We start from the raw sequence: 26,991 nt of genomic DNA on the forward strand, positions 1-26,991 counted from the left end.
CCAGGACAACATGGTTCATCAGCTGTCTCTGTTTTCCATCTGTTGGTAGTGATGACAACCTAGTTCATTAAGTATTTCTGTTTTCAATCTGTTGGTATCCATGGCAACCTTTCTATCAATTGTCTCTGTTTTCAATTTGTAGATACCCAAGACAACCTAGTTTATCATCTCTCTCAGTGTTCAATCTATTGGTATCCATGACAACCTAGTACATCAACTGTTTCTGTTGTTTTCAGTCTATTGGGTTCAAAGGTATTCTGTTGTTCGGCAACCCAGAACAGAAAAAGAAGTACCTGCCAAAGTTAGCATCAGGGGAGACGGTAGCAGCCTTCTGTCTGACGGAGCCAGCCAGTGGATCCGATGCCAGTGTGAGTAGCCATGGCAACATTACTCCCAACTGAGGGTCAATTTTCCACACTGAAACACGTTATAGTATTTATGGTGTTACTTTGGTCAGTAACTGTTTGAAACCCATAAGTGAGTGAGTGAGTTGGGTTTTCTGCCACTTTTAGCAATATTCCAGCAATATCACGGTGGGGGAAATGGAAATGGGCTTCACACATTGTATCCATGTGGGGAATCGAACCAGGGTCTTCATCATGATGAGCAAACGCTTTAACCACTAGGCTACCCCACCATAAGTAAGATGTAATGTGACTGTCGGCCTTCCAGCACCTAAAAAAGGCAGCCTGGACCAGTATAATAATGATGCGCTTTGAGCATTGTTTTGGTTGAACATTACAGGCAGCCTGGGTTGAATACTCCCCGGGGAGCTGAGAAAGAAAATCTAGTGAACACTGTTTCTTTGACCTGTATAATGAATATGCACTTGTTGCTTTTGCTGTTATAAGAAATTGGCAGTGTATCATGAAAGTCATTTAATTTTTAACTAATCCTGCACTTCTTACTTCCTGCACTTATTGCTTACGACTCGAAACGTGGCTGTGCCAGGCGATTGATTTTGAAAGCGTAGACTGTGATCACTTCTGGTAAACATCCGTCTGCGCACACATGACCGGAAGTTGACGTCAGCCACCTCAGATTATTGCTTTTCACCGCGCCTCGCGAGGCGTGTGGTTTTGCCAGCTTGACTGATTTGTATCCTATGTATTGTGTTTATTGATAATAAAGCCGACTTTTGGATGTTTTCCTTTGTGTTCTCAGAGGGTGTAGGTATTACCCTTCTGTTTCTTTTATGTAGTACTGTTATAGTGATGGTGTTTTGTGTTAAACACCATAGTTTTTCATCGCACTATTATCGGTCACTTAGGCCATTCAGAACCACGTGAAGCCCGATGTATTCATAGTGGCTTGTTCTTGGCTCATGCTTATTTGTTATACTATTATCGTATATTAAGCCTTAATTCTGGTCTCCAGTTTTTGTCAGTATTTGTGAGACGCTTGTTCTCAATTATGCTGTTTCTCCGTCTGTTCCTCATTACTATTGTAATGTTTTTCACCGTGTGTTTGCTGGGGGTTTCTGCTATGTTGCAGTTTCTATACGGCACACGCTGTATAGTTTGTAAGGGGTATCTCATAAGTGCCTTCATTCATACTGTTTGAATTGCACTTTTCCGTGTTTTTCCCCGTTTTTCACATGAATGAATGTGCTTGTTGCGCTTTCTTAATATATCATCTTAACACCTATTTTCCGTCTATGAAGCGCGAGGTCCAACACCGACGTCGCCTATGGCAAGCACCCAGATACTTGTCACACCACTGATGTCCACTAACTCCTGGGCGTCTGGCGCTCCGTCTCCATTCTCCAGGTTGCTGTTTTCAGAGTTTCCATGGCAGGCGTCATACTCCTGACGCCTAAGACCCATGCGCCGCATGCTCAGCAGTCACTGGATGTTTCGACATTCCATTCCACACTTGACTTAGTTAGCAGGGACTGCAGCGCCTGTACGGCGCATCTACCACATCGTCTACGACCTCGGCGTTCAGCAGTTGGTGTCGGCATCTCCGTCGCCATACCTACCTGTTCCAACTTCGGTCCTGACTACAGCAAATTTATGGTCTTCCTGATCCAGTGCCTGTACGGTGCCTGTAAACCATACTTACTCACTCCAGAGCCTGTATGGCATTTCCACCAGATCCAGCGCTTGTATGGCGCTTATAACACCATACTCACTTGCTCACTCCAGCGCCTGTCCGGCAGTTCCACCAGATATAGAGCCTATAAAACGGTGCCTACTCACTCCAGCGCCTGTCCGTTTTTTCTACCAGATATAGCGCCTGTATGGCACTACCAGCTGTATAAACTCGCCTGATCCAACGCCTATACCATCATACTCAGCTGCCACTCCAGCGTCTTGTCGGCTTTTCAACCACCCCTAGGACTCTCAACATGGTCCTGGACTCCCTCCAGCGTTGTTGTACCGGCTTTTTCAGCGAACATAGCAGACTTGCACACAATAGCGACAAGGGTCATGCGTTTGGTGCGCTTGGTGTTAATTGGATCCAGTTTGAACGACGCAGTCATGGTTCTGTACCTCTGGGTATTTTATGGGGATTTCATCACTACACACTCGTTGCCAGCTAGGGCGAAATGATCAATGGTGCTCTATTTTGCCCTTATTGTCTGTTGTCGGCGTGAAGACATTCCTGTGTTCAGCTGGTGTACTCAGTTTGTACGTTAAGCGACCTAAAGCCGTCAGAGGCATGTAAACAAAACCCTGAGTGTTTTGTGGATAAGGACTTCCTTCATTCATGCGTATAATGCGGCTGGCCTCTACTATGGCTCTTCACTGTAACTGTACAGTGGCATCGATAATGCAAGAGTGTTTCTAGAAGTCAGACACAGTCTTCCCCAATCAGTATCCACACCATATGACTCCAACGCTTCGGACCATTGGTGCCAGACCAGCACCTCGACAATACCCTAAGGATATCACATCCTACATTGTTGTTCGCAATGAAGCACGACGATGTCGTGTGGGGATGTCGTGTGGGGAATGAGTTGTTTTGAACAAAACAACTTGGTATGTCAGTTAAGGAGTAACACTTGGATAGACTCAGGTCCATGCTTCTTACTTCATTCCCTAAAGCTGATAACGCTTTAAAAATCGTGTGTCCTTTTCCATTTAAGCGTACATGGCTTATATGCGAATGACCACTGAGATGTAATCCCTCTGAGGCTCTCTGTCGACCAGTCTTCCAGATTCCACGATCGAAGGTGTCTTCGTTCATGATATTTCTTCCCACGAGGCATGATGTCGCTGTGTGGGAAAAGAGTTGTTTCGAGGGAAACAACTGGGTGTGTTACTTAAGGAGCAACACTTCAAAAACTCAAGTCACTGCTTTTTACTGCATTTCCCTAAAGCTAATCTCGCTTTAATAATCGCGTGGTCTTTTTCATTTAAGCCTACATGTCTTATATGCGAATTACCACTGAGCGATAGTCACTGTCTGTTGACTATTCTGCCAGGTGCAATGAAGATACCTTCCACCATGCTTTTTTGTTCCCATGAAGCACGCCGACGCCGTATGGGAAAAGAGTTGTTCCAGGAGAACAAATGGGTGTGTCAGTTAAGGAGTAACGCTTGGGTTAACCCGAGTCGCTGCTTTTTACTACATTTCCCTAAAGCTAACAACGCTTTCAAAATCGTCTGGTATATTCCATTTAAGACTACGTGTCTTATATGCCTATTACCACTGCCTGATTGTCACTCGCTGTCTGATCTAGGTGCGACGACGGTTTTCCACCACCGAGGCGCACTTGATAACATTGACCAAGCTGTCTTTGTTTACCTTGCGAGGCAATCCCCACAGATGACACACCCTCCATCCTGCCTGTCCGATAAATGTGCAGGAAGTAAGTAGTGCAGGATTAGTTAAAAATATAGTAAAATCTAAATATCTTTTATATTTGTATACTTATCCTGCACTACTTATGATAAGGGCCCACCCTGCGCTTTCAGCTACCTCCCACCTTTGTTTTCATCTGTGGGATTTATGGCAATAATCAGAGGTGGCTGACGTCACCTTCCGGTGATGCATGCACAGACGGATGTTTACCCGAGACCAGGAAGTGATCACAGTCTACGCTTTCAACATCAATCGTCTGGCACAGCCATGTTTCGTGTCGTAAGCAATAAGTGCATGAAGTAAGTAGTGCAGGATAAGTATACAAATATAAAAAATATTTAGATTTTACTAAAATTGCATACATCATATACATTGTATGTTTCAGTCCATCAAGACGAGAGCTGTGCCCACTGCAGATGGCAAACACTATATTCTCAATGGCAGCAAGATCTGGATCAGTAATGGTGGCCTGGCAGAAATCTTTACTGTCTTTGCCCAGGTAGACATCATTTATATAATATTGATTTCATGTTATAAATTTCCTAAAGATATTTGTGAGGTTACAGTGAGTTAGTGAGTTTAGTGTTACGCCGCTTTCAGCAATATTCTAGCAATATCACGGCGGGGGGACATCAGAAATGGCCTTCACACATTGCACCCATGTGGACAATCGAACCTGGGTTACAATTGATCTTCAGCAACCTATTCTTGTCGAAAAGAGAGACTAATGATATCGGGTGGTCAGGCTCGCTGACTGGGTTGACACATGTCGTCGTATCCCAGTGGTGTAGATCCATGCTCATGCTGTTGATCACTGGATTGTCTGGTCCAGACTCGATTATATACAGGCTGCTGCCATATAGCTGGAATATTGCTGAGTGTGGCATTAAACAACAAACCAACCAACTTTTACTCATAATCAGCTGTAGTAATTAAAGCGTTGGATCGTCATGAAGACCGGGTTCGAATCCCCACATGTGTACAAGTGTGAAGCCCATAATTGTCCCCCCGTGATGTTGCTGGAATATTGCTAAAAGCCTAAAACCAAACTCAGTCAGTCATAAATCAACTGTAGCGGATCATTAGTTATTCTTTCTGGATAAGTGTTGCTGCATGAACCTGAATCAACTCAACTCGGGTCAACTCTTTCTTACTTGTCCATGACGATATAGTGATATAATGACCTTCACTTGACCTTCAGACTCCTGTGACAGACCCTAAGACAGGCGTTACCAAGGACAAGGTCACTGCATTCATTGTGGAGAGGAGCTTTGGTGGGGTGTCAAAGTAAGTCTACAAGAGCAGTGAGTGAGTTTATTTTTTAGCAATATTCCAGCAATATCACAGCGGGAACACCAGAGATGATCTTCACACATTGTACCCATGTGGGAATCAAACCCGGGTCTTTGGCATGATAAGCGAATGCTCTAACCACTAGGCTACCCCATCATCCCAAGTCTAGAAGAATGGTCCTTGGTCTTGTTTCACTAAGCAGCTGGTTGGACTATTTTGACATAGTGAGTGAATTATAGTTTTATGCCTCACTTAGCAATATTACAGCTATATGGCAGCAGTCTGTTAATAATCGACTCTGGACCAAACAATCCAGTGATAAACAGCATGAGCATTGATCTATACAATTGGGATATGATGACATATGTCAACCAAGTCAGCAAGCCTGACACCCCAATCCCATTAGTCTCCTCTTACGACAAGCATGGGTTGCTGAAGATCAATTCTAACCCTGATCTTCACAGGTTTTAACATAGACTTTGTTAGGTTTGGATCTTCTGTCACTTCAGGAAATAGATCCTAAGGAACTAACAGTGTTTTATTCTGGGGGTGTCTGGGATTTTTTACGAAATTTTTGTGTAGAAACAGGCTTACAAACAGGTTTTCATTTCCAGTTCATAATTTGCAAGCCTCCAGTATTTCTTAATGAAACTTTTATCAGATGTCAAGTTGTACTGTTGCTTCTTTGCATTCAAGAATTTCTGATTTTGTATTGTGTTTCCATGGCAACAAGTTGTACTTACTCTCAAATGAGGGTAGGTTTGTTCCTGGAATATTACTCAGAAACTGTATGATATTTCTTTGTGTCGTTTTGAATCTGTCTGTCCTAGAATCTGTCAGAATCGGTGTCTATTTCTAATTCTGTGAACTGATGTCAGAATCTGTATTCACATCAGGCAAATCCTAATTTTGAGCACTAATCCTGATTTTTTTTTCTCTCTTTAAAGTAAAAAATCATCAAATTTTATTGAAAAGCATCATTCGCAGTTAATTTAATTGGAAGAAAAAGGCCTGGTTAAATTGTCAAATGTATTCATATTTTCTTCAGTATTTATAGTATATATAGTATTTGGCTCCACCCGTCCGTACGAATTGGAATATCTGAAGAACCGTTGACTAGATTCTTTTCATATTTCTTATGCTAATGCAACGTGCAGTGAACTTGGACAAAGTACTGTGACTATGTGTCCCAGTCCACAAAGCTGTGAATGGGTACCCCGTTAGGATGAGAAAGCCACAATAACTCGGTGCGCCTTGTGGCTGCAAGAGTTGTATACTCCCTAGGGAGTTGAGATTGATAATATGATGTGCCGTTGAGATTGACATCCAATGATCGAGGGAAAAAATACCAGCGCCTTGAGCATGGACTAGTTGCCGGGATATGTGCGCTATATAAATATCCTATAATAATATTTTGTACCTAGGTTCATCACAATATGAGAAAGGTCCCAGTCAGGTTTGGTGACCTTGACCATCATTTCAAGGTCACAAGGGGACTTTAACGTTTTACCCTTGTCAGCGTGATATCTCAAAAAACGTTCACTGGATTTTCTTAATATTCGACACCTAGATTTATGTAGGGCAGGAGCAGGGCCCAGTTCATTCTGGTGACCTTCACTTAATTTTCAAGGTCACAGCAACACTTAGAAGATTTCAGCATGTTAACCTGCATGTTAAGCTTGTCAGCGTGATACCTCAAGAATCATTCACTGGGTTTTCTTCATAGACTTTCAAGAGTCGATTTTCTCTTGAATGTCACCGCGACACCCGAAGATTTCAGCATGCAGTTTCTTTATTACATTACTGGGTTTCTTTTTGCATACTTCTCTTGAATATATTTTTTGATAAGCAGTTTCTTTATTACTACCATGACATTCATGTCAAGGTCAAAGTGAGTCTTGAAAATATTTGTGTTTGAACAACTACAGAGCAAAATTGACTGGTCATGTTCTTTCTTGACATTTAACTTCATCTTAAACTGGGATTGGGGTAGCCTAGTAGTGGTTAAAGCGTGACCCACATGGGTACAATGTGTGAAGCCCATTTCTGGTTCCCCTTTTGCTGGAGTTTGCTAAAATTGGACTAACTCAGTCAGTCAGTCAGTCAGTCATCTTTAACTACAACCTTCACGTTCTAACTTTTTAAGTTTGATTGGATAACTTGCTTGTTAGAATTAATGTTGTGCATGGATGACTGTTTGTTTGTTTCAGTGGCCCCCCGGAGAAGAAGATGGGCATCAAGGCCTCCAACACTGCTGAAGTTTACTTCGAGGATGTCAAGGTCCCAGCAGATTGTGTCCTGGGAGGTAAGTCATGACGACGGCTGAATCTTGTAACCATGGTAACTGGTGCTATCCTGAGTTGGGGACCAACCATCCTGTTACTTTGAAAGTATTGTGGAGATAACCTTTGATGGGTTTGTTGAGTTTGATCATGTGTCTCTTTCTGTGTTGGAGTCAGAGCAGGGTATGAAAATCCCAAAACATTCTGCCACTTGGTTAGATGTAAAACTTGCCAGCCCTGTCTAAAATTTACCTGCCTGCAAATAATTTAGGTTTGACAAGCGATGTAGTTTATCATCTAATTGGGATTCATCATTTATGTTTAATAATGATCTATTATCCTGAAATATGATGAATATCTTCATATACATGTCTAAATTTTAACCCGACATCGTGCAGGTGAATTTGAGAATCTTGCAGTCCGTGTTGAAATTAACCCGTCCTGGTCAGAGTCTTTAAATGTCTGAATCAGTGTCTGTTTGTATTTTAATCATTGCCTGGGTCTGCATATGAATCTGTGTTGGAATCTGTGTGAATCTGAACCATCTGGGTCAGCATCAATGTCTGGACATGTGTCTGAGTCTGTTTCTGAATGTATCTGTGCTAGAATCTGTCGGAATCTGTGTCTGTCTGTGTCTGTATCTGTTTCTGTGTCGATGAATCCATGGTTGAATCTGTGTCTATCTGTGTTTATTCCTCTATCTATGAATTGAATTGTCTGTCTGTCCCTTTCTGAATCTATCCATCGTAATCTTTGTCTAAACATTTCTGAATCTATTTCTGTCTGAATGTGTCTGTATCTGAATGTGCCTCTTCATCTGTGTCTGACAGGTGAAGGTGGAGGGTTCAAGGTCGCCATGAACATCCTGAACAACGGGCGGTTCGGGATGGCTGCAGCCCTCTCTGGCACCATGAGATACTGCATCCACAAAGCGGTGAGTGCTGACATGTAGAAAACAAACAAAACATTCCCTGAATGTTGCCAATCCCCGACCGCATCATACCAGAAGACGTCAAAATATGGTACTTATTGGTCCCTGCCTGGCACTCGGCATTAATGGGTACAACAAGGACTGGTCGGCTCGGAGTCAGTATAATGTGTCTGAGTGGGGTATTCATGCTTCAATGCGGCATAGTATCTCAGTGGGCTGGCACTATGAAACCAGTTTCATTTCTGGGTTACTATGAGCGAAATACCACGTTAAACCCAATTTCACCTCACCTCACCTCTCACCTCACCTCACCTCGCCAATGCCCTGCAAACAAAACTAGCTTGTGGATTCAAAGTAACATAATTAAAGACTTGCAATTTCTTGCAGTTACTTTACCATGCATGCATCACCTTGGCTCTCCTGCCTCATGCCAGATGTAGTATAGTATAGCAAGAGCCGATCAAAGCCTTATTTGGGGAATAAGGCTTTGCAGAGGCTTTGTTGGACTTGGTCCCGCACAATCAATGCATGCAGTGTTAATGCAGTGTCTTCTGTCTGTTGGTTACAGGTGGAGCATGCCTCCCAGAGAACTCAGTTCGGCAAGAGGATCGACTCGTATGGAGCTATCCAGGAGAAGATTGCCCGTATGACCATGATGCAGTATGTCACCGAGGTGAGACTTGAAAATGGGTACCCGGTAGGATCTTATGGGGTAGGGACTTCTATTTATCAATTACTTATCTCCAGTTATCGATCTGCATATTGTGAGCAAGAACCAGCTCTATTGCAGTATCAAAATTATAATTCTCATCTATAGAGATAGATACACAGTGTACCCGTGAAGATCCGGGTTAGAATTGATCTTCATGCTTGTCGTAAGAGGCGACTCCTTGGAATGGGGTGGTCAGGCTCGCTGGCTTGGTTGACACATGTCATCGTATCCCAAATGCATAGATCGATGCTCATGATGTTGATCACTGGATTGTCTGATCAAGATCGATTATTTACAGACCTCCATATAGCTGGAATAATGCTGAGTGCAGTGTTAAATAAACGTAACCAAACAAAAGATATACAGTGATGTTCCTTGTGATATGTATGTTTGTTTGTTCCACAGTCAATGGCATACATGGTGTCTGCAAACATGGACCAGGGTTCCACAGAGTTTCAGATTGAGGCTGCCATCAGCAAGATTTTTGCCTCCGTACGTATACATACATTCTATCTGTATATACAGGAAGTTTGGTATCAAATCGTCTTTCACTTGTAGAAAAAACTAATGGGACCAAATCACTGATAATAAAGAATACTTGTAACCATGACATTTGTAACCATGACAACTGTTTCAGGAAGGGGCGTGGTTCTGTGCAGATGAAGCTATACAAGTCCTGGGAGGAATGGGATTTATGAGGGTAAGAAAACAGTCATGATGATCACCACTAAGGAAGAGATCTGACGATGGCTGGAGCTATGTATTGACCAAAAATTGGTGATACATTTTAAATATGACGATACGCATTCCAATATATTTTGAGCTAAAGTGTTTGACAGTGATCGGCACCAATTTTACATGTAGATCCTGTCTGCTGCAGGTATGCCAAAGTAAATGTTACAATGTCAATGTCAAGGTCACCATGTCTTTTGGAGCGGTGGGTAGCCTAGTGGTTAAAGCATTCACTCGTTACGCCAAAGACCCAGGTTCGATTCCCCACATGGGTACAATATGTGAAGCCCATTTCTAGTGTCCCTCGCCATGATATTGCTGGAATTTTACTAAAAGCGGCATAAAACTCACTTTTGGTGAAAAATTGCTCTGAGTTTTTGCCATTTATTCTGACATTTACAAAGGGAAGCATTTGTGAATTTGTGAAGCATGAGTCAGGATAAGTATAAACTATCAATTTTATTCAAAAAATTACATACTCTGCATAACACTTAGAACAATTTCAAGTATCATTTGAAAAGCATATTGCAGTATACCAGGAAGACCATGCATGGCCTTTTGTAACCCACATTATCACCAACAGTGCAGGAAATGTTTGAGATATTGTGACTGGATTTATTCATAACAACATTTCATTTCTTTACCTGCAGTCTCCTGAGAAATATATATGTTTCAGGACTGCGGGCTAGAGAGAGTGATGCGAGACCTTCGTATCTTCCGCATCTTCGAGGGAACTAATGACATCCTTCGTCTCTTCGTATCACTGACAGGAATTCAGGTGAGGGTCTCACAGCGACTTTCTTGCAGCTGTGAGACAGACGTTATGTGTTGTGCAGCTGCAGCCACTCACCTGACCTATCCTAGAACAGGTTTACAGCTTCCAAAACACTTCACCCCAACACATCCCAGTCATCACCAAGATGTCCAACATAGACCATAGCTTTAAAACTACCACAACTACCTAGTCCAGTGTGACTTGATCAAACGTCCCCAGCGTACTCATCCTCTTTCATATAGCTTGCAGTTCTGTCTTTTCCATAAGACGCAGTCATGTTTCAATGACACCCGTTAAGATCTGGGTTATAATTTATCTTCAGTAACCCATGCTTGTCGGAAGAGGTGACTAACGGGATCGGGTGGTCAGGCTTGCTGACTGGGTTGCCGCATTTCATCGGTTCCCAATTGCATAGATCGATCCTCATGCTGCTGATCACTAGATTGTCAGATCCAGATTTGATTATTTACAGACCGCCGCCACATAGCTGGAATATTGCTGAGTGTGGCATAAAACTAAATTCACTCACACATGTTTCAGGACAATGGGCTGGTTTAATCACATGTTGTGATGGAAATGGTAAAATCACACATTTATTGAATATACAATGCCATTTAGGAAGTGGTAAAATGTAATATGTTATATTTGAGATTACACTTTCTCATTAAAGTACAGATACTTTTGTTGGCTTCTTGCAGTATTGTGGAAGTTGCGGTGACTGAGTGGGTTAGACAGCTGACTTTGTGTGCTGGCGATTAGGTGCCTCATTCTAAGGGTTGAATCCTGCATTGGACTCAACCCAACAAAAGTACTAGAATCTGTTCTTTATTGACAAAGTGTAATCCCAAGTATAACGTGTTACACACATTTAATGAGTAGCACCCTGGATGTGTGGATCATCTAAGATTGATAACCTGAATTCCTGAATTTAGGCAATGGTGCACTAGGGGAATTTTTAAATAGTGGACCAACAAAGGTGGATTGGTGGAATAGCTGAATAGTAGACAAATATAAGCTGGATAAGTAGAATTCTGTACAAACAGTTAATAATGGTCCTGTTCCACTGCTTGCATTGCACCTTAAAGATGACTGTTATGATTGGCTGACTGACCTAGATATCATTCCGATGAAGTGTGACCTTGACCTTTGACCTTGACCTTTAACCTTGACCTTCAGTATGCCGGAGGTCAGCTGAAGGAGGTACAGAAAGCACTGAAGAATCCGGCAGCTAATGTTGGAGTACTCTTGAACATGGGGTCCAAGAGAGCCAAGAGGTAACCCTGCATGTTTCTGAGGCAAGGGAGTTAACTGACGACACAAGTCCAGTTTCCGTGTTTCCCAAATTACGCTGGAATTTCAAGGCTCTGCCGTAGCGCCACCAGTGGTTGTTATGAATTTTATGCCTGTGTCACTCCTGTTACCAGTCAATTTCCTCCTTCATATCACTTGCATTCAGTTCAAACAAAATGGCGGGGTTAAAATTGGGCACTGGCAATCCATGCTTACCATAAACAGCAACTAACGGGATCGGGTTGTCAGACTCGCTGACACATGTCATCGTATCCCAGTTTTGTTGATCCATGCTCATGATGTTGATCACTGGATTGTATGTCCAGACTCAATTATTTACATACTGCTGCCACATAGCTGGAATATTGCTGAGTGCGACATTAAACAACAAATCAAACAAAATGGAGCCGCAAAGTCCAGACAATGTATTTTTTCAAGCTGATCGAAGAAAACACATTCCCTGCCTCACAGATACCATGGCTTTGGAAAATGGAAAAGACATTGGTAGTGGGAAATCCTTATGCGAATACATAACATTAGGGGCAAACAGTGATGGACATTACATCATCACCATTTAGACTGTAGGACAATGCTTGACATGCCCTTTGGCTATTGAATGTTGATCCAGTAATCACCCTCTGTGACTCTCCAAATGCTTGACATCATGCATAAAGGGATAGGGTGCAATACATTCTTTCAGTAACCAGCCCAACGCCTGGTTAATTACATCCATAAAAGATACAGCTGGAATACTGCTGACGCTGTCAAAATGCAACACAAATGACCGAATGTATTTGAAATTATACACATTTCATGAGAATTGAATTTTTCCTCCTTCAGAATGGTAGGCATGGGCTCTGGTCAGTCCCTCAGTGAGTTTGTCCACCCCGAGCTGCAGGATGCAGGGAATAAGGTGAGTCCTTGGTCAGATGTTAGCAAGTTCATAACAAGTTGCATATATGATAACAAACAGCTGCTACTGTTACATGACAGTAAAAGAGACATTGGCTACTGTTACTATGACAATACAGGAAACAATGGCTGCTATTACCATGACATTATAAGACACAGTGGCTACTGTTACCATGATCATACAAGAAACAATGGCTGCTGTTACCATCACAGCACAAGACACAGTGGCTACTGTTACCATGATCATACAAGAAACAACAGCTGCTATTACCATGACATTATAAGACACAATGGCTATTGTTAACATGATCATACAAGAAACAATGGCTGCTGTTATTATCCCCCGCAAAGCGTATTAAAATGGACTCCGTCCGTGCGTCCGTCCGTGCACATTTGTCTTTTCCGGAGCATAACTCTAGAACCCTTCAATGTTTCTTCACCAAACTTGGCACATAGATAGATCTGGTGGTGAACTGGTGCCTTTTGGTAGTTTGGGATTTCTGAAAAAAAAATTTTGGCGTTTCCATGGCAACAAGTTTGACTTAGACTGAAATTGGTGGTTGTGCTCTTTTCCGGAGCTGAACTCTAAAACCATTCATCATTTCTTCACCAAACTTGGCACATAGATAGATCTGGTGGTGTACTGGTGCCTTTTGGTAGTTTTGGAATTCTGAATAAAATATTTTTGGTGTTTCCATGGCAACAAGTTTGACTAAAACTGAAATTAGTGGTAGTGCTCTTTTCCGGAGCTGAACTCTAAAACCGTTCACTATTTCATCACCAAACTTGGCACATACATAGATCTGGTGGTGTACTGGTGCCTTTTGGTAGTTTTGGAATTCTGAATAAAATATTTTTTGGCGTTTCCATGGCAACAAGTTCGACTTTGACTGAAATTGGTGGTTGTGCTCGTTTCCGGAGCAGAACTCTAAAACCATTAAATATTTCTTCACCAAACTTGGAACATAGATAGATCTGGTGGTGCACTGGTGCCTTTTAAAAGTTTTAGAATTCTGAATAAAATATTTTTGGTGTTTTCATGGCAACAAGTTCGACTTTGACTGAAATTGGTGATAGTGCTCTTTTCCGGATCAGAACTCTAAAACCGTTAAATATTTCTTCATCAAACTTGGCACATAGATACATCTGGTGGTGTACTGGTGCCTTTTGGTAGTTTTGGAATTCTGAATAAAATATTTTTGGCGTTTTCATGGCAACAAGTTCGACTTTGACTGAAATTGGTGGTAGTGCTCTTTTCCGGAGCAGAACTCTAAAACCATTCAATATTTCTTCATCAAACTTGGCACATAGATACATCTGGTGGTGTACTGGTGCCTTTTGGTAGTTTTGGCATTCTGAATAAAATATTTTTGGTGTTTCCATGGCAACAAGTTCGACTTAGACTGAAATTGGTGATAGTGCTCCTTTCTGGAGCAGAAACTTTCAAAACCTTTCAATACTCTCCTTCCACTTTTCTATATTCACACCTAAATATTTGACATAATCATAACTCGTAGACATAATCATGAAGAGTATTTTGCCATTGCGGGGGATATTGATGACTTTGTCCTCTTGTTATGACTGTATAAGACACAGTGGCTACTGTTACCATGATCATACAAGAAACAATGGCTTCTGTTATCATAACATTATAAGACACAGTGGCTACTGTTACCATGATCATACAAGAAACAATGGCTTCTGTTATAACATTATAAGACACAGTGGCTACTGTTACCATGATCATACAAGAAACAATGGCTTCTGTTATAACATTATAAGACACAGTGGCTACTGTTACCATGATCATACAAGAAACAATGGCTTCTGTTATAACATTATAAGACACAGTGGCTACTGTTACCATGATCATACAAAAACAATGGCTTCTGTTATAACATTATAAGACACAGTGGCTACTGTTACCATGATCATACATGACAACAGAAGACAATTGCTACGGTTACCATGACAGTACAAGAAACAATGGCTGCTGTTGCCATGACAATGGAAGACAATGGCTACGGTTACCATGACAGTACAAGAAACAATAGCTGCTGTTACCATGACAATGGAAAACAAGGGCTACGGTTTCCATGACAGTATAAGACACAAAGGTTACTATTACCATGACAGTACAGGACACAGTGGCTACTGTTTTCATGACAATACCAGACAGTGGTAACTGTTACCATGACAATACAAGACATAGTGGCTACTGTTACCATGGCAATGAAAGACAATGGCTACTGTTACCATGACAGTACAAGAGAGAGGCTACTGTTACCATGACAGTATGATAAAACAATGGCTACTATTGGCATGACACTACAAGACACATCGGCTAGAGTTACCATGAAACTACAAGACACAACACAACATTCTCAGCAACTTTTTAAGGCAATCTTGGAACCAAGTCATTAGAAACAAGGCCTTTTTGAATGCATTGTTGTGTCTTTTTTTTCAGACTGCCAAAGCAATTGAAGAGTTTGGAGGAACAGTTGAAGATGTGCTCATAAAGTTCAACAAACAAATTATAGGTATGGAGTTGTATTCTTCAGAATGGTGATCAGTGGGTGCCTTTCTGTGCCGATATATATACATCAGCATTAATTAAGCACCAAATAAATCCAAGGACAGTTTTAACAATTTTGGTCCTGACAGGGAATCACACCCCTGCATACTGGAATACACATGCAAAGCATGTGTGCACACAGTGTTTTGATTAATACTCATGCAAAGCACGTGTTCACACAGTGTTTTGATTAATACTCACGTGTACATATTGATGCGTCATTTGTCAATTTATCCAGAGAATCTAGCATCAGAATTGGTCTTCATAAGTTAGACTTGATGGTTTACAAGATGCCTTCATAAAGTTGGAATATGGATGAGGTCGGCATTGAACAACAAATGAAACAGAAGTTCTTGTTCATTGTTCCAGATGAACAGTTTGTCCTGAAGAGGATTGCAGACTCTGCCATTGACATCTACGGCATGGTGTCGTCACTGTCCCGAGCCTCACGAAGCCTTACTGAGCATCACCAGTCCGCCTAACATGAGAAACTTATCGTGAATGTTTTCTGTGATGAGGTAAGACTTGATGATTTTCTGATTCCATCTTTGTCTGGCTGATTTCTCCTACTTACATTAAGCTAGTGAGTGAGTGAGTTTAGTTTACGCCACTTTTAGCAATATCACTGCGGGGGACACCAGAAATGGGTTTCACACATTGTACCCATGTGGGGAATCGAACCCGGGTCTTCAGCATGATGAGCGAACGCTTTAACCACTAGGCTACCCCACTGCCCCACTTACATTAAGGCTGACTGACTTCAGTGAAGTGGACAGTGTCTGACTGAGGCAGAAGGGTCTGGGTTTGATCCGTCCTTGTCGTACCAATGATGCTAAAAGATTGTACTGTTTTTACCCTGCCTGGTGATCGGCATTTTTGGGATTAAACAAGGTTGGGTCAAAGTCTGTACTGTGACTGGGTTGTCGGTGTTAAAACTACTGCTGGATGTATCAGTGGTGTACCACTATGACTATGTCAGAGTTTGGGTCCTGGGCCCTGTTCCTCAAAGCAATCGCACTGCTAAGATGATCGTAACTCGTATAATTGGTGTTCAGCAACACATGCTTGTTGTAAGAGGTGACTAACGGGATCGGGTGGTCAGGTTTGCTGACTTGGTTGACACATGTCATCATATCCCAGTTGCATAGATCAGTGCTCATGATGTTGATCACTGGCTTGTCTGGTCCAGACTCGATCATTGACAGATCGCTGCCATATAGCTGGAATATTGCTGAGTGCAGCGTAAAACTAATCTCGTCAACTCACCCTTCAGTAACCCATGCTTGTCATGAGGGGCGACTAACGGGATCGGATGATCAGGTTTGCTGATTTTGTTGACACATATCATCGTGTTGATTGTTGTTCCTGATATCAATCACCGGTTCAGATTTGATTGTTTACAAGAATATTAAACAAAAACATTAACAAAATCATTGAGAGTTGAGTATTAGAACTATATGACTCAAACAGGCATTGATATTCAGTAAATGTTTTATTCTTTCAAGAACATTCATCCTAATTTGTTCAGGGTGGTGGGGTAGCTGTGTGGTTAAAGCGTTCGCTCGTCACGCCAAAGACCCGGGTTCGATTCCCCACATGGGTACAATGTGTGAAGCCCATTTCTGGAGTCCCCTGCCGTGATATTGCTGGAAGATTGCTAAAGGCGGCATAAAACTAAAATCACTCCTCATTTGTTCAGACCAGAAGGGGTGATGAGGTAGCTTAGTGGTTCGTGTGTTTGTTTATCTGGCATTCATCAGGTCTTGTGTTCAGGTCACAAGGTTCACAGGGCACAAATCAGGTTAAGTTAAGCAAACCTGGTCACTGAGAGCAGTTGCATGGATGCCCCAGTATGAGTGAGTGAGTTTAGTTTTCCGCAATATTCCAGCTATATGGCGGCGGTCTGTAAATAATCAAGTCTGGACCAGACAATCCAGTGATCAACAGCATGAGTATCGATCTACACAATTGGGATACAATGACATTTGTCAACCAAATCAGAGAGCCTGACCACCGATCCCATTAGCCACCTCTTATGGCAAGCATGGGTTGCTGAAGATCAGTTCTAACCTGGATCTTCACGGGCCGCCCCACTATGAAGCACCAAACGTGGTGTTTCAGTAGGCAAGTGACTTTGGTCGGAATCTGGTTACCTAGCAGTAAATGGGTACCTGGTAGGGAGCTTGGGTTGTATATTCCCAAGGATGTTGAGAATGAACATTGAGTGCACACTGATCCTTTGACAGGGTTGATAGTAGCTCTTCAAACATACTTTGATGAATTTTTCGTAATATAGATATGCACATTATTATGTAATGCATTAGCTTCATTTACCAGTAATTTTCTGTTGCAGGCTGCAGAAAGAATCAAGACCAATTTGGCATCTTGCAGTAACAAACAGTCAAAGCAGAACTTTGACAGTCTGGCCCAGATCTCACAAGATGTTGTTGGCAATGGAGGCCTCTTTCAACAGCATCCGCTTGGAATGTAACAAGACGGACGAGACAAGATTTTGCTTTTAATCCATTTTTGGTTGTCACTTTAGCTCCATCATCCATCAGTGTAGGTTTCACATTTGTAAAAACTGTTTCTGTTTATTTTATCAAAATATGTGAAACATTTCCTTGAAAATATCAATCTGTAGAATTATACATTAACCATGTTCTGTGTTTGGAAATAACCTAATCAATGTTTTGATAGTTTGTTTTGTTATTTATTTAAGCATACCATTTCTTGAAAATTTGTTAATTTTGGATTTTTGGTTTTAACATGTTTATGTTGCGTTTGGGATAATGAAGCTGAATTGATGACTCTGCAGATTATGCCACAGATCAATATTGTACATACCATTCCAGGAGGGAAGACGATTGTGTGTGTGTGTGTGCATGTGTGTGTGTCTGTGTGTTTGTTTATTTGCATATGTGGAATGATGTGTGTGTATGAACTCTATTTGTACAATATTTTGTTGTACATAATTTTCAACATATCAAACTAATACATATTTATCGTAATAGGTACAATGTCCATTGAATCCTTGATTTTACATTCGAACATATGAAACAACATTAAATGATTTTTGTGGTTTTTGCTTAAGTCTGTTTTTGTGTTCAGATTTTTATAAAAGTATTCTCATCTCTGGTTTCTTTGAGAAATGCTTGTGGAATTCTACTCCTATTTACAAATGATTTTTTGAGCCATGAAATGACAGCTTGAGGTTTATTGCCTAGTTTGATATTTTACTTTATTTAAAAGGGCTGCAACAAATACACTAGGAGACAAATACAATCATGATTATAGGGTAACGATTATCAATATTTATTCTTGAATACGATGACAAGTCAACAGCTGATGTATTATGTTTAATATTTAGTGAAACAATAAATAAATACCGATTAGTCGAGTTGGGTACCAGTAGCCGACAAAGGGGGTCGGCTTATGTTCGAGACATACCATTTTGATACAGATTTTAAGGGTCAAGTTAGGACCTAGGCTTATCTACAGTAATATATGGCAAACACAATTTACATAGTTCGACCAGGTTAACAGTGTTAATTTCTCACAGTGCCTAGTGACCACATTGCTGACATCTTATATACTGAGGGAAAAAATAAGAGATCACATGAACGCGCAAGTGTTCCTTTATTTTTTTTCCAGGTTTCTTCACAAGTGTTGTATAGCATAGCTTGTAAAGAAACCTGGAAACAAAAAAAGGAACACTTGTGCTTTCATGTGATCCCTTATTTTTGTCGCTCAGTATATGTATAAGAGTGTTGACTATTATCCTACCTGTTTGGATATGTGCCATTTTGCATATCATGGTTAGGTAAATAACACCCAAATTGAAATAAAACACTCCTTTTTAAAACAAAAAAATAGTTGATTTTGTAACCATGAACAATGAACTGAACTCATGAAAAGATACGATTTGATTCACAGAATAAGTGAATTTATCGTTACAGCCCTGCTATTGAAGTGTTACGTTATGTCATGACAACATCTATATACAGCTTAGTGATCAAGGATGCACAGGGGCAGTGGGGTAGCCTAGTGGTTAAGCATGTGCTCATCAAGCCGAGAACCCGGGTTCAATTCCCACATGGGTACAATGTGTGAAACCCATTTCTGGTGTCCCCTGCTGTGATATTGCTGGAATATTGCTAAAAGCGGCGTAAAACTTAACTCACTCACTCACTCACTCACTCTAAGGGGCGTTGGGGTAGCCTAGTGGTTAAGCATGTGCTCATCAAGCCGAGAACCCGGGTTCAATTCCCACTTGGGTACAATGTGTGAAACCCATTTCTGGTGTCCCCTGCTGTGATATTGCTTGAATATTGCTAAAAGCGTCGTAAAACTTAACTCACTCACTCACTCTAAGGGGCGGTGGGGTAACCTAGTGGTTAAGCATTCGCTCGTCACCCCGAAGATCTAGGTTCAATTCCCCCACATGGGTACAATGTGTGAAGCCCATTTCCATAGTCCCCCGCCTTGATATAACTCACAGGGTGGTAGGGTAGCCTAATGGTTAAAGCGTTGGCTCATCACGCCGAAGGCCCGGGTTCGAATCCCCACATGGGTACAATGTGTGAAGCCTATTTCTGGTATCTCCCGCCATGATGTTGCTGGAATATTGCTAAAAGCGGCGTAAAACCAAACTCAGTCAGTCAGTGATATAACTCACTCACTCACTCTAAGATGCAGAAATTTGCTGTTTTGAGCTGCATCATCAAAGCATCCCAAGGAACTGTTGAATTGGGGCTTGAAGCCCAGTTTTCTGTGATGTCTTTTAGTATGTCAGTGCCATACCCTGGAATGTGTCTGAGACTGTATCATTTTGAGCTTTCCTCTCACATCAAGCTAACATGCTGTGATAGAACTGGAATCTTTCACCACTTTTCAAGCTTTTTAGCGGCATACATAAACTCATTATTCCACTTGTGTGTCCTGGAAAATTACCTGGATTACCTTGAATATTAAACTAAAAACTTTGTTACTAACTTCTTTGACGATTTAGACTATGCTTTTTAAGGGTGGTTTGGCGTGTCATGGATGTTTGTTTAAAAAATGATGAATAAAGAAAATCAGTTTCTGATAGTTTCATCATAAGTAGTTGTGTTTTTATTTAAGTGAAGATACTTTTTTGACATAATTTATTTGTACTTCCTATTATTTCCTTATTACACTGATAGTGACAGTGAATGGGGAGTGTGTTTTTTTAACAGTTCAAGTTTTCTGATCAGCAGTCTTTAAACAAACTCTCCTTTTGAGTATTTGTTTAACAGTCAACTTTTTTGATGGGGTACATGGACCAGGCACCGATTCTCGAAACAAACTCAAGTTTATACTCAAATATCAAACTGAGTTTGACAATTTGAAACAGCTGAACTTTTAACTCAGCTGCATTTTTAAAATAAAAAAGCCCAAACAACTTAAGTATTCTATTCACCGAAGTCAAATTGTCTACTATGTTTGAGTTTGATATCGATTTCAGTTCAACAATGGGAAATGCGTTTTCTCAAATTTGAGTAAAAATTTGAGCTTAAGTCAAAACTCAGACTTAAGTTTGTTTCGAGAAATCGGGGCCAGGTTTCAGAAAAGCCTGAAAATAAACCTGTTAAAAATCAATGCTAAACCATGAGGACTAGCATGTTATTTTACACTTGTACATGTGATCTTGTGATACAATACTCAGGGTTGTTGTAGAGTCTCTGCAGTGCAATCAATGCAAATTGTAAAGAATCGAGCATGATGTGCCTTTTGTATGTACTTTTTACAGTTTGGGAATGGTCTTGTGTTGAACGTAATTTCTTGACCCTGTTGATGTATCTATTGTTGCTTGTATATCTATCTATCTTGAATATATACATCCATGTATCTTGCATCTATACATCTGTATATCTTGCATATATGCTCCTCATGATTATTTCGCCAGCCAGTGGATGCTTTCTGGTAACTAGTTGCAACCTTGTCACATATGTTTATACACATTAAAGGGACGGGTATGCTGATGGGGGTTATGTTGACAAGGGTTATGTATCCAGACTATGGTTATGCTGTAGACAGCTGATGGTTATGTGGATACAGGGCCATACACATGGTGGTGTGTGGTCCTGTGCATAGAACTCGGGTCACAAATCAGTTGAAGTTAAGCAACGCTGAGCGCGGAGAGTCCTTGGATGGGTGACCGATTTTGGCAGCTTGACTCCTGAGAGTTTCTAGGACTTCGGTCCTGCCCCACAACGAAGCACATGTGACACATGTGGTCTCACCTTGGGCAAGTGAGTTTGTTCAAACTTGCCCTGTTCACTTAGCAGAAAGTGGGTACCAGATGGGACAAGTCATGTGACTATAACCTTCTAGCGCCTCTCAGGGAGCTAGGGTTATCCGGGGTAATAATGTGTTAGCACTTTGAGCATGCACGAGTTTGTGGAAAAGGCGCGGTATAAATGGCCATTATTATTATTATCATTATGTGGACAACAGATATGCAAACAGATGTTTTCTGCTCCATTGGTGACTCCCATCACAAACGCATGCACAGGCAAGTCAAGTGTTTTCTGATCAAACATGTCCAGGTGAAAATAAAGAATCATTTGTGTCCATTTTGGAAATGTCCTCCACATGTCTGCAAAAAAGATTACTCAATTGAATTTTGTTGCACTGATTGAAACCTTTTTGACCAAGGTGTATCATAATTTGTACCATACTTACCTACCTAGGACAGATACTGAAGTGTAAGTAAGGGCAGCAACTATATTAACTGTGTCTCATCGCCCAACCGAGACTTCAATTTTATATTGAAAAACCACGCGCACTCTCTCTCTCTCTCTCTCTCTCTCTCTCTCTCTCTCTCTCTCTCTCTCTCTCTCTCTCTCTCTCTCTCTCTCTCTCTCTCTCTCTCTCTCTCTCTCACAAATGAAAAAAAACTTCTTTTTTTTTCATTCCAACAGCGATGACATACCGCCTCATCATAAAAAATGTTTATCTTTTAATCAGTCTCTGCCACAAATCCAAAGAACGCGAGAAAATGTGTTACAATAAATGTGAATCAAGAACATTATTCAGATAATTTTGTCTTTATTAAGGTTGGTTTTGGGGGTTTTGTGTGTGTTTTTTACCCTGGCCGACAGACCCGTGTTCAGAATTTGGTGGCTTCGTGAAAACACATATAAAGAAAATGATGACCTAAGAGTCTACATCCCCAACACACACTATGCATAGAAGAAATGATAGGGATTTGGCCTTCACAGTGACTTGTTTAATGGCATATCACCATTTCCCACTTAAGTGAAACAGGTCACTCACGGGATTGTTTGATCAAGCTTTATTTTGGACACAATGCCATTATACCATTGCAATATTGTGGAGTTAAACCACAAACAACTACAAAAATAGCTATAAAAGGACTGTTAGAATATGTTACTCGAGATCCAACATGTACTTAAGTATATAAGTGTACACCTATAGTTGCCACCACCAATATTATGTATTGTACGTTTTGACAATAAAACAGTAACATTCAGTGTTGGTTTGTTCATATTGTATACAGGGTACCAAGGCAGGCATGGGTTGAGAATCGCTTGGAAAATTATTTGTGGTAGCAGATGTGGGTTTTAGCTTTCAAGTGCTCTGGGAACAAGACTTTAGTTCCTGGACACTGGGGTTGGTCTGTAAAATCCAAACATCTTTGGGAAAGTGGAAAGTAAGCATGATGCATGAGCTGAAGTAGTTATATAATGGGGGTTCTGGACCACTTCCTCTTATAGGCTTATTTCTACGTAATTCCGCTCCTAGCACCAAGTATATATTGATGATTTTTTGGTAGAGACATCATTCAAAGCACAGCCGAGCTCGCCATCCCAGATGCTAGGGCAACCCATTTTTTCAGCAACCACTGACTGGACCTCGACATACCGAGTGGAGTTTCCTTCATTCGGTGTTTGAACGTTTTATTCTTGAACAGAGTTTGAAGAGGGCGTGTTTGATGCGTTGTTTCACCACGTATTTCTTGGCGCCTTTCGCCTTTCGGATCTCGCCGTTGTTGGCTTTCAGGATGGAATACATCTTAGGTCTTAGTCCGACGTATTCGGCGATGGGTGTGCCAGCGCACTCGTCCTTCATTTTGCCGAGGACCTTTGTATTGGTTGTGCTGTGTAGGTCGTGGTCTGGGGGGTAATCACTGGTGTCGTACAAATCGATGTGTTTTGCCATGTCCTCGTACACGTCCTCAGTACGTATATTCAACAACAAGGAATCCGTGTCCGTGTACAGCAGCTCACATTGATCACCGTGTTGCTTCTTGAGTCGGTTGTAATAGAAATGTACATGAGATGTTTGGATAAGTCAAGGATGTTCATCCCCACGAGTTTCACGTTAACGCGTTTCCATAGTGTTCTTTGGATTAAAACGCTCGCTATTAACCCTTTCGAATCCGCCAGTAGGTAGAGACTGACTCATAGCCCAGCCGTACAGGTTGTTGGCGTCGAGATAGAGGAGATGATCGGTGGGCTTGTTCGAGTCGTAGTTTTTCAGGTATGGGTTGTTGGCTTTCGCGTACCGTTTGGAGACCATGGAATTCCCGCCCCGCATGCCTTTCTCGACGAACAGGTGCATGTCGTCATCGGTTAGGAGTTCTAGTTTGACTCCGGTTTTCTTCAGCAGCCCATCCCAAGAGAGACCGGGGCTGGTGTAGTACCACGCGGGGTCGAGTTGATACTGTTTTAAACACGTTTTTTCTGAACGTCTCGAACACGTCGGCCAGCAGCAGCACGTCCGTTTTCAAGTACAGGTTGTGGTAGTCGCCCAGATTCTTGCCGCCCAGTTTTTCCTACACGTTCTGGGCGTGCTCGTAATCGTCCTGGGAGATATTGGATTCGGTTAAGTTGCTGTAAAATCGGTCGATGGGAGGAAGTTGGGTCTCATCAAACTTAGACCAATTGTCCATGTACTCGTACGGGTGCACGCCCTTTTTGAGCAGCAGAGGTCGAGTCACTTCATCGGCGTATCGATGGGTGATGGTGAAGGTATCGTTGGCCTTAACCAAACTGTCGAGCGATGACAGGAGGAACTGAGCACTATTGATAAATCTCAGACCGTTGAGCGAGAACGAGATATATTTCTCCATGTTGTTGGGGATACACTTGATATCGCCGCCGACCTTCAAGGAGGCCTGCATGATCAGGTGGGCATCGTACCCTCTCAAATTGTGGAAGACCACGGGGATGTTGATTTTTTTAGGTTCGATTTTAAGTTTTAAGTTACACGACGCGTTGTGAGCGGTGCCTCGGTATTGACCAGTGATGTGACAATGATCTCTCACTGAATCACCGTCCAGGGGTCCCCAGCATACGTGGCAATTCTTAGCCTTCTTATGAGCGAGGTCATCCTTCGACGTCATGTGCATGAGAGCAGGATCTGACAACTCTTCCCTGATTTTTCTCTCTTCACGTTTTAACAATGTAAGTAATGTTTCGACCACGCCAGGACCTCGGTAGATGATGGGAGCGTTCGTTCCCGAACCCACAGGCTTGGTGTTCTTGGGTTTTGTATGTAAAACTTTGCTCAGTCATGTTGGGCACGTCGTGGTCAACCCGTTTGATGAGGGCTTCGAAGTCCACATAGATCACGTAAGGCACAGGCATTTGATGTTTGTGACTGATGAATTTCAAGATGTTGTCGTTTTCATTAGGCATGTCGATTCTGATTGCCGATTACGCGTGCAAAATATGGCTTGTGCAAAGCCCATGGGCTGACAAAGTAAGAATGAAACCTATCAATAAAAAGCAGAAAGATTTTATCAGCGAATGGAGGAGACTCGGGAAGATTAACATTTAAAAGATTTTACGGGCGCTTCATTTCAGAGAAGGCTGACAGAGTTACCTCCCATAATCATTGAACACCCTATTAGATATTTGACATTCATATGGTATACACCCAATTAGAGAAACAACATTCATAAAGTATACAGCATGGCTACTGGTGAACTGAAAGCGTTGGCTAAGGAGTGTGGTGTGACTGGTTATTCTCGCATGAGGAAAGCCGAATTGCTCACCTTGCTCGACATGAACTATGACAAGCCTCCAACTGTACGAGAACTCAAACTCCGAGCAAAAGAACGTGGATTGACTGGTTATTCTCGCATGAGGAAAGCCGAGCTGATCGAACTCCTGGACGGACCACTCGGTGGGTAAGTATCTCCGAGGATGGAAAATGGTGGTCGATTCTAATATCGATAACGATAAAATCAAACCTTTCATCGACAGTAAACTTCGTGAAGAATTAAACGATTTGAAAAGCATCAAATACCAACTGACAATGAAAATGACGCTCCAAAAACCTCAGACGGACGACAGTACCGAGTCCATCGTGCCCTATTTCAGAGGTAAACAGGAAGTCCTAACTCAACCAGAATCGATAGAATCCTCTATCGACGCGTCGTTACAAAAAATAGAAGAATCGTTGGAGAAATACACCCACATGGGCTCTGGATGGGTGGTGGATACGGTCAACACCGTTTATCTCGACATAGCGAACTACATGCCGTTCAAAGGCGGATCCTATATAGACTTGCCTCCGTACTTTAAGAATAAAAGGCTATCACTAGCCCTAAAAATAAAGGCGATTATTTACCGGTGGCGGTAATAGCCACCGTGTATCCTGCAACCCATCATCGCGATAGACTTTCCAGCTATCCCTCCATCGAGGAATCTGGCCTCGACTTTACGGATATAGACATGCCTACGCCCCATCTCCCAAATCGCTCGAGTGGAAAAACAAAACTCTTTGGCTATCAAAGTCTACGGCCACGAAGGCAATAGGGTTATTGTGCACAGGATAAGACCTGTGAGTGATAAAACCGTGAGCAGAATCAATTTATTCCTCATCCAAAAAGACCGCCAGTACCACTACACGGCGATTAATAGTCTGAGCCGGCTCTTGTTCGATCAATCAACGCACAGAGAAAAGAAACATTTCTGTGAACGATGCCTGCATGGTTTCACACGAGCCGACCTGCTAGAAGCGCACCGGGAGGATTGCCGAGGTGTGGGAGAGACGGCGATCAGAATTGACATGCCTAATGAAAACGACATCTTGAAATTCATCAGTCACAAACATAAATACCTGTGCCTTATGTGATCTACGCGGACTTCGAAGCCCTCATCAAACGGGTTGACCACGACACACGACTGAGCAAAGTTTTACATACAAAACCCAAGAACACCAACACGTTTCTTATGTTGTTACAACGCGAAGAGAGAAAAATCAGGGAAGAGTTGTCAGATCCTGCTCTCATGCACATGACGTCGAAGGATGACCTCGCTCATCGGTTAAACACCGAATTGAGAAAACGAGCCACGAGCGACTTCGAGAAAAACCTCTACAAACTCATGAACAATTCGGTATTCGGCAAAACCATGGAAAACTTGAGGAAACGCGTTAACATGAAACTCGTGCGATCGCACAAGGAGGAAAAACTCAGAAAACTCATCGCCAGCCCGGCCTTCAACCGAAGCAAGCTATTTGATAACGACTTGGCGACGCTGCACATGAACAAAAGCCACATCAAGCTCAACCAGCCCGTCTACGTTGGGATGAGCATTCTTGACTTATCCAAACATCTCATGTACGATTTCTACTACAACCGACTCAAGAAGCAATACGGCGATTGATGCGAGCTGCTGT

General features: G+C 41.9%; 1 protein-coding gene across 1 annotated transcript in view; it reads left to right on the forward strand.

The window, feature by feature from the left end:
- Window positions 1–18,827, forward strand: part of LOC124282755 (very long-chain specific acyl-CoA dehydrogenase, mitochondrial-like) — a 36,679-nt gene extending 17,852 nt beyond the window's left edge. Inside the window, exons 7-20 of the mRNA XM_046718781.1 lie at window positions 237–368; window positions 4,196–4,309; window positions 5,012–5,097; window positions 7,314–7,408; window positions 8,216–8,319; window positions 8,885–8,989; window positions 9,434–9,520; window positions 9,666–9,728; window positions 10,437–10,538; window positions 11,712–11,809; window positions 12,666–12,738; window positions 15,205–15,277; window positions 15,682–15,830; window positions 17,666–18,827. Of these exons, the coding sequence (XP_046574737.1) occupies window positions 237–368; window positions 4,196–4,309; window positions 5,012–5,097; window positions 7,314–7,408; window positions 8,216–8,319; window positions 8,885–8,989; window positions 9,434–9,520; window positions 9,666–9,728; window positions 10,437–10,538; window positions 11,712–11,809; window positions 12,666–12,738; window positions 15,205–15,277; window positions 15,682–15,794 (1,245 nt within the window). The 3' untranslated portion in view covers window positions 15,795–15,830; window positions 17,666–18,827. The remainder of the gene's footprint in view (window positions 1–236; window positions 369–4,195; window positions 4,310–5,011; window positions 5,098–7,313; window positions 7,409–8,215; window positions 8,320–8,884; window positions 8,990–9,433; window positions 9,521–9,665; window positions 9,729–10,436; window positions 10,539–11,711; window positions 11,810–12,665; window positions 12,739–15,204; window positions 15,278–15,681; window positions 15,831–17,665) is intronic.
- The last annotated feature ends 8,164 nt before the right edge of the window (window positions 18,828–26,991 follow it).

The sequence above is a fragment of the Haliotis rubra genome, unplaced genomic scaffold, assembly GCF_003918875.1.
Source record: "Haliotis rubra isolate DU_JTF1 unplaced genomic scaffold, ASM391887v1 Scf302, whole genome shotgun sequence".
NCBI classification, from domain to species: domain Eukaryota; kingdom Metazoa; phylum Mollusca; class Gastropoda; order Lepetellida; family Haliotidae; genus Haliotis; species Haliotis rubra.